Source organism: Muscardinus avellanarius (assembly GCF_963383645.1).
Source record: "Muscardinus avellanarius genome assembly, chromosome: 16".
Classification (NCBI taxonomy): domain Eukaryota; kingdom Metazoa; phylum Chordata; class Mammalia; order Rodentia; family Gliridae; genus Muscardinus; species Muscardinus avellanarius.
The window spans coordinates 23656237-23664914 of record NC_137802.1 but is presented as its reverse complement, the minus strand read 5'-3'; the positions used below and the strand labels follow the sequence as shown (position 1 = coordinate 23664914).

General features: G+C 47.0%; 1 protein-coding gene across 1 annotated transcript; it reads right to left on the bottom strand.

Annotated features, from left to right (window-relative positions):
- Positions 1–7267, bottom strand: TIMM22 (translocase of inner mitochondrial membrane 22; the record flags this gene model as incomplete). The annotated part of the gene is made up of 4 exons (XM_080712917.1): positions 1–77; positions 1929–2001; positions 4859–5055; positions 7036–7267. 4 exons carry the CDS (start codon positions 7265–7267, stop codon positions 1–3), a joined length of 579 nt encoding a protein of 192 aa, XP_080569043.1.
- Between the last annotated feature and the right edge of the window lie 1411 nt (positions 7268–8678).

The window sequence follows — 8678 nt, the reverse complement described above, 5'->3', positions numbered from 1 at the left end:
TCATCGTAGGTAATAATCGATTGCAGCAGAGAAAGCAGCAAAACCTCCACAACCAATGGCCCCAGCCTTTAAGCCAGCTGCAAAGCAAACAGAAGCATCATTACCTGACACGTGGCAACAGATGCTGGGGCAGGTTGCACTTAACAAAAACCAGCTTAAATGTCCTCAGTCATTCCACCTCGATGGCTCTGTAAGGCTTCAGTGACACGGTGCCTATGATGTAAGCCAGTATGCTTTATCCAACTGTATGCTTGCTTAACTTTTCTCATTCCAAAGAATTACTACTTCTAGTCTTAGGGAAATAGCCCCTCACGGACAGGAAACTGGTTAAGAGAACCAGCTCTTGGAATCAAATGAAAGCATATGGCTTTCACCCTATCTGTTTACGGAACAGATTCCTGGGAAGGTGATCAAAGCAGTTCTGGAGGGAGCTGAGCTGCTCACAGAGGCCCTGACACAGCGGAGCAATGGGAAGACCAGAAGAGAAGCCACTCCATCAATCACGCAATGGCTGTGTGAGGAGCAAACACAGACTTTAATGACAGACAGTCATCCTCTCAGAAGACGACACTTTTTGCTGTGGGTAATCAGGGTGCGATGGTAGAGTGGCCCAGCAATACATGCTGTGTCTAGGAAAGTCATCCCTGAGGCCTGCGCCACATATGCCCAATGAACACGCCAGCAGGGAGAAGTGGTAGGAATCGATTTCTTTGTTGTTTATTTTTATTTTTTTGGTACTGGGGATTGAACCCAGTACCAAAATGGGTAAGTATAATGGCAAGTATAATGCCAGGGGGACATTATACTTCCATAGCACTATTTTATTTTTGTTTGGTTTTGTTTTGAAACAGGATCTCACTAAGTCGCTGAAGCTGGCTTCAACCCCATGATCCTCCTGTCTCAGCCTACCAAGTACTGGGATTACAGGCATGCACCATCATGCCTGGCTGATAATCTACAATGTTTGTGTTTAGCTTTCCATGGGTAGAATTCTAAGAATCCTCAACAGCAGAAAGACATTACCATTATAATTTATATCCAAAATTAAAACTGACAACTGGGAGCCGGGCGTGGTGGCGCACGCTTGTAATCCCCGCACTTGGGAGGCTGAGACAGGAGGATCGCACAGGTTCAAAGCCAGCCTCAGCTACTTAGTGAGGCTTTCAGCAACTTAGTGAGACCCTGTTTCCAAATAAAATATAAAAAAAAAAAAGGTCTGGGAGTATAGCCTGGAGGTAGAAAGCCTCTGGGTTCCACCCCCAGTACCACCAAAAAAAAAAAAAAAAAAAAAAAAAAAAACACTGACAACTGGGGCTGAGAATGTAGCTAGTATTTTGTGCCTAGTATTCACAAAGCCCAGGCTTCAATCTCCAGTAACACACACAACAACACCGGACAACTATGCAAAATTAAGAAAAATGCCTAAACCTTTGAAATGCCTGGAGCTAGATAGTCAGCAGAGTGTGAGAGGTCTTAGCTATGCTTCTGTACTGCCCTGTATAAGAACACACTCCGACTTACCTACTGTGAGAGTTGTCCCACATACTCCATGTGGAGGCCGCTCTTGTCTCTAAAATAGATTAGATCTGTGGTTCTTAGGTGGGGTGATTTGTCCCCAGGGGACTTGTGGCAACACTGGCAGACACCTTTGGTCATACCTGACGGGGTATTTTTAGCATCTCATTAAGCATCATACAATGCACAGGACCCTGATCCCAGCAAAGATCTAACTGGTTCAAAATATCAACAGTGTAAGGATGAGAATCCTGATATGATACAGACACCAGCAAGTTAACACAGAAGCAATCACGATTTATTTGTCAGAAAAGAATATCAAATGTCCCTGGAACACTCATGTTAGAAAATGTCAACATCAGCACGTTGGCCAAGGCCACAAAGGGAAAGCCACTCGAGAGTTGTTTACTAACCTCTGAAACCAATAGCTCCTCCAGTGATGCAGCCGCTAATGACACTGTTCTTCCAATCTGACTTTCCCCGGTACTGTGGGTGGAGAAATGCAGCTCAGAGCCAGAGAAACAGGCCAAACAAGACGATTATGGGGGGAAAACACAGGGCTCCCATTTGGCTAAGTTAGTCCCTACTCAAAAGAAACCTAATCTTTGCAAAAGTATAGTTCACAAGCCGGACGTGGAGGCGGACACTTGTAATCTCGGCATTTGGAAGTCTGAGACAGGAGGATCACGGTTCGAGGACAGCCTTAGCTACTTAGTAAAGCCCTTTGCAACTCAGTGAGACCCTGTTTCAAAATAAAGAATAACGCCAGGCATGGTGGTGCACACCTGTAATACCAGCATTTGGGAGGCTGAGACAAGAGGATTGTGGTTAGCGGACAGCCTCAGCTTCTACGTAGCGAGGCCCTTTGCAACTCAGTGAGAACCTGTTTCAAAATAAATATTAAGCCAGGCGTGGTGGCACATGCTTGTAATTCCAGCATTTGGGAGGCTGTGAAGCTCTCCACAACTTAGTGAGACCCTGTCTCAAAATAAAGAATAAAAAAATAGGACAGGGGGTATAGCTCGGAGGTCGAATGCCCCTGGGTTCCATCCCCAGACCCGCAAAAAAATAAAAAAATAATAAAGACTACAAAATAGGCCTGGGGGTGTAGCTCGGAGGTAGAATGCCCTGGGGTTCCATCCCAGACCCACAAAAAAAGTAAAAATAAAAATAGCCGGGCGTGGTGGTGCACACAGGAGGATTGCACAGGTTCGAAGCCAGCGACCCTGTTTCCAAATAAAAATATAAAATAGGTCTGGGAGTGTAGCCCAGAGGTAGAAGGGTTTCCAGGAACCCCAGTACCACAATAAATAAATAAATAAATAAATACATGGCTAGGGATGTAGCTCAAAGGTAGAATGCCCCTGGGGTTCCATTCCTGGTACCAAAAAAAATAGTTCATAAAATTTAAATGTGTTTATATATGCTTCCTGCAGGTAACACAGAGTACAGAAACCAAGTCCAGCATTTAAGAAATAATCAAAACCTCTTCAGGGTTCTGCAATCTGTTTTTGTTTTGTTTTGTCTTTTTGGTCCTGGGGATTGAATCTAAGAGACATCCTACCACTACGCCACTACGTCCCAGCCCTTTCTAGTCTTCATTTGGAGACAAGGTTTTACTAAATTGCCTAGAATGGCCTCCAACTCCCTATCCTTGCTAACCAAGCCTTGAGAGTTGCTGGGATTACAACAGGCATGTGCCACCACGGTCTACTCCAATAAGTCTTATATTTATAATCATTAACTGAGTATGTGCAAGGTCCTGGGTTTAATCTTCTGTACCATAAAAGAAAAAGAATTCACTAACTTCTTGCCTACAAAAGTAAAAAATAATACAAGCCTATATCATAAACACACAAAAAGTTTACAGTAGGTACTATTTTATAGAAATATAATCTATATCATATCTTTATACTTTTTTTCTCCCCCATCCTTTCATCTAGACAATTTTTTCTTTTTTGGCAGTGGGGATTTAAACTCAGGAGCATTCTACCTCTAAGCTACACCCCAAGCCCTGTTTTTTTTTTTTGTGTGTGTGTGTTTGGTACCTCCGGGCTATACTCCCACACCTATTTTATACTTATTTGGAAACAGGGTCTCACTAAGTTGCTGAGAGCCCCACTCAGTAGCTGAGGCTGGCTTCGAACCTGTGGGATCCTCCTGTCTCAGCCTCCCAAGCACTGGTATTACAAGTGTGCACCACCACGCCTGGCTTATTTTTTATTTTGAAACAGGGTCTCACTGAGTTGCAAAGAGCCTCACTAAGTAGCTGAGGCTGTCCATGAACCCGGATCCTCTTGTCTCAGCCTCCCAAATGCTGGGATTAAAAGCATGCACCAACACGTCTGGCTCCCAGCCCTATTGTTTATATTTTATTATGTGGGGAGGGGGTACTGGAGGTGGAACCCAGGGGCTTTCTACCTCTGGGCTATACTCCCAGACTTATTTTATACTTTATTTGGAAACAGGGTCTCACTAAGTTGCTGAGAGCCTAACTCAGTAGCTGAGGCTGGCTTCGAACCTGTGCGATCCTCCTGTCTCAGCCTTCCAAGCGTGGGGGATTACAAGTGTGCACTACCACGCCCGGCTTATTCTTTCTTTTGATACAGGATCTCATTAAGTTGCAAAGGGCCTCACTAAGTAGTAGTTGAGGCTGTCCACAAACCGCAATCCTTATGTCTCAGCCTCTCAGATGTTGGGATTACAAGCATGTGCCACCATGCCCAGCTTTTCTTTTTTTTTTTAATTTAGAAACACACTCTTGCTAATTTGCTGAAGCTGGTTTTGAACCTTTGATTTTCCTGTCTCAGCCTCCCAAGTACTGAGATTACAGGTATGCATCACCACACCTGGCTTTTTTTGAGTGTGTGTGTGGTACAGGGGATCAAACCCAGAGGCATTCTACCTTCGAACTACAACCCAGCCCAATTTTATTTCTTATTTGAAAACAGTGTCTCACTACGTTTAGAGTCTCACTACTTGGTGAGGCTGTCCTCAAACCTGCAATCCTCCTATCTCAGCCTCCCAAATACTGGGATTATAGGCATGCATCACCACCCTGGGTTTTATTTTTGAAACAGGATCTCACTAGGTTGCTGAGGATGGCCTCAAACCTGTTTTCCTCCTGTCTCCACCTGCCAAGGAGTGGGATTACAGGCCTTCTCCACCAAACCCACCTACAGCATTTCTCCTTAAAGCTGAGATGTGTTATAGGTCTGGAGCTCAGTGGTAGAGCACTTGCCTAGGATGCGCAATGCCCTGGTTTTGAACCCCACAACACAAAAAAATAAATAAATGTGAAATGGCAGCAGGCAAGGATTTCTTAGAAAACAGAGACACTTACAGATTCTACCAAACACTCGGTACAGGAAAACATGGCACCCACAATGGCGAAATTTTTGGCGTAGGACATTCCTCTCTGCCCCATGTCTTTAAGAACTTCTTTTGCAGTCGGGGTGCGGTAAGGATCCTTAGGGTCAAAGCCGACGTTGGTATCAATGCCAGCTGTAAACACCCCAAATGCACCTCCCAAGACAAACCCTAAAAGCAAACAGAGATGAAGGTTTCCTTGGCATGTTTTCTGGATTACTGCTTGAAATCATACTTGAAGATGCCCCTACCACTCGATATCACATAATCTGGGGTCTAGTTTCTCTGTCTCCTCTAAAATTACTTCCTCCTTTCATTTACTACCATTCTTTATGTTTCCGTCTTTTGGGGGGGAGGGTACTGGGATCGAACCCAGGGGGTTCTACCTCCAAGCTAATCCCCCAGCCCTATTTTTGTTTTGAAAGAGGGTCTCACTAGGTTGCTGAAAGTCTCACTAAGTTGCTGAGACTGGTCTCAAACCTGCGCTCCTCCTGTCTCAGCCTCCCAAGTACTGGGATTACAGGCATGTACCACGTCCAACTTCATGTTTCTATCTTTAACTCTCGGTTTTCTCCTTCCTTTCCTTTACCCTTTTCTCCCTCCTTCTTTTCTACTTTTTATTTCTTGGTGCTGGAGGTTGAACACAGATGCATCCTGCATCCTATCTCCAAGCTAAACACCCAGCCCTGTTTTATTTTTTATTTAGAAACAGGGTCTACATTGTTGAGACCCTAAGTTGCTGAACCTGCAATCCTCCTGTCTCGGCCTCTTCAGTACTGGGATTACAGGCATGTACCACTACACATGCTCTTCTTTTGGGGGGTTGGGGGATATTAGCTCTATTTAGTCAATGTTGAAGTGGGCTCTTGCTAAGTTATAGAGTATCTCACATTGCTGAAGCTGTCCTGGAATCTATGATGCTCAAGTCTCAGCCTCCCAAGTATTGGATTACAAGCCTACAACAACATGCCCAGCTACTATAGTCATTTTTTTTTCCAGTACTGGGGATGGAATCAAGGGGCATTCTACCTCCAAAGTACACCACCAGCCCTATTTTTTTAATCTTTATTTCGAAACAGGTCTCACTGAGTTGCAAAGTAGTAGCTGAGGCTGTTCGCTAACCATGATCCTCCTGTCTCCGCCTCCCAAATGCTGAGATCACAAGTGTTCGCCACCCTGCCAGGCTTATATTCTTTTTTTGGGGGGTGGAGTCTAGGGATGGAACCCAGGAGCATTCGACCTCAGAGGTACACCCCCTGCCCTAATTTTTATTCTTTCTTTTGAGACAGGGTCTCACTAAGTTGCAGAGGGCCTCACTAAGTAGCTGAGGCTGTCCGCTAACCACGATCTTCCGGTCTCAGCCTCCCGAATGCTCGGATTACATGCGTGCGCCACCACGGCCAGCTTACTCATTTCTTAAATGCCTTTCATTCTCAATTAAATTAAAATTCACCTACAAATGCAGTCAACCTCTTTATCTGCACAAGGGAAGTATGCTGTGCATTCTCGAAAGGTTAAAACTTGCCAGGTGTGGTGGCATACGCCTGAAATCCCTGTGCTTGGGAGGCCAAGACAGGAGAATCACAGGTTCAAAGTGAGCCTTAGCGAGACTCTGTTTTAGAACAAAAAATAAAAATGGCTGAGAGGGGTGTACTCAGAAGTAGAATGGCCCTAGGTTCACTCTCCAGTCACACACACACACACACACACACACACACACACACACACACACACACGCTGCTCACCGATGTCTAGAAACACTAGCCTGGTTTTCAACCTAAAAGCAGCTCCTGCTCGAGGAACCTCTGCATTTGCAGTCCCTAAGTCTTCTGCACTCTTCCACCAGGCTCCTTCTCAACATTTTTCTCTATACAGCAAAACACTAGCTTCGTGAGAACAAAGCCCTGGTCTTTCTCGTCCCACATTCCCACCGCCTGGCACAGGTCAGTTGTTTAGTAACTTGTCGAATGAATAAGTGAATGGACGCGTGAATGAGAGAAGTCAACCACCGTATGACCTGCGGCCTGACCACAGCACTCACTCTCTGCTCATCTGTCACTGGCCCCGGCCGCCTCGGGGCCGCGGGGTCGAGGCCGAGACCCGGGTGTCCGGCGGCCCAGGCGGCGGCCCCGGCCCCGCAGCTCGCCTCACCTCCCACGCAGGCCAGCGCGGCCTTGAAGGCGCAGCTTTCCATCGCCCTCTCGATCATCTTCTGCTCCTCGCTCTTGACCGGACTCGGGATCCCGCCCAGGCTCCCCGGCTCCAGGAGCCGCGGCTGACGCTTGTCACCCACCAGGTACTGCAGGAGGAGGCTGTACTGCAGCGGGGCTTCGGCGGAACCCGCCGCCTCGGGCGCCGAGACCCCGGCCTTGGCCGCCGCCATGACGGCAGCGGGCCCGGAACCTCGCGCCCACCCCGGCGAGTCCGCGACTTCCCGTCAGGCCCTGCGAGGCGAGCCCCGCGCACGAACGGCAGATTCGCCACAGAAGGAAGCTGCGGAAGCAGAAAACGGCCTTTGCACGCCCAGCGAGAGGACTGTCATGTTTCCCAAAAGCTTCTTGTGAGCAATGGGCCAGGGTTACGGAGCATTCCCAGTAACACTGAAAAACAAACCAGATTCAGCAGAAAGCGCTTTCATCTTTGGGGCTGCGGCGCTAAGCCTGCCGGGATTTGTAGTTCTTACTCGAACAGCGATTATATTTCCCAGAAGGCCGAGCGCGTGCTCTCCGGTAGACCTCCGTAGCGGCCAAGCACTCCAGAGGCTGCAGTACTCCCATCAGCCGGCAGAGGGCGAGCGTGCCCTACCTCTGCTCTTCCTCCTCTAGGGAGTAGGGGAAGGTGCTAGGGACTGAACCCAGGGCCATTCTATTACTGAGCTACGCCCTCAACCCTTTTTATTTCCTTTTTTTTTTAAATTTCGAGACACGGACTTGTTAAATTGGCCAGACTAACTTCGGATTTGAGATCCTTCTGTTTCAGCCTCCCTAATCGCTTGAATTACAGGCGTGAGCCACAGCGCCAGCAATCTATATATTTATATATATATATTTGTACACATACATATACATATACATATATACACATACACACACATACACTGGGGATTAAATTCAGGGGTGTTCTACCTCTGAGCTACACCCTCAGCCCCCCCTTTTTTTGCGGGTCTGGGGATGGAACTGAGGGGCATTACACCTCCGAGCTACACCCCCTGCCCTATTTTTTATTCTGTATTTTGAAACAGGGTCTCACTAAGTTGCAGAGGACCTCACTAAGTAGTAGCTGAGGCTGTCTGCGAACCGCGATCCTCCGGTCACAGTCTCCCGAATGCTGGGATTACAAGCGTGCGCCACCACACCTGGCTTTCATTTTTTGTTTTTGAAACAGGATCCCGCAAGCCGAGCATGGTGGCGCACCCTTGTAACCCCAGCATTTGGGAGGCTGAGATAGGAGGATCACGGTTTGCCGCCAGCCTCTGCTACTTAGTGAGGCCCTTCCCAACTTAGTGAGACTGTTTCAAAATAAAGAACAAAAAAATGGGCTGGGGGTGTAGCTGGGAGGTAGAATGCCTCTGGGTTCAATCCCCAGCACCAAAAAAAAAAAAAAAAAAAAAAAAAAAAAAAAAAAAAAAAAAAAAAAAAAAACAGGATCTCACTAGTTTGTAGTTTTCTGAGAACCTGCAATTCTCCAGTCTCAGCATCCCAAGAACTAGAATTACAGGCGTGCACCCCCACCCCTGACTTCTCTTCTTTCTCTTTTGAGATGGAGTCTCCTTATGTTGCTCAGGCTGATCCTGA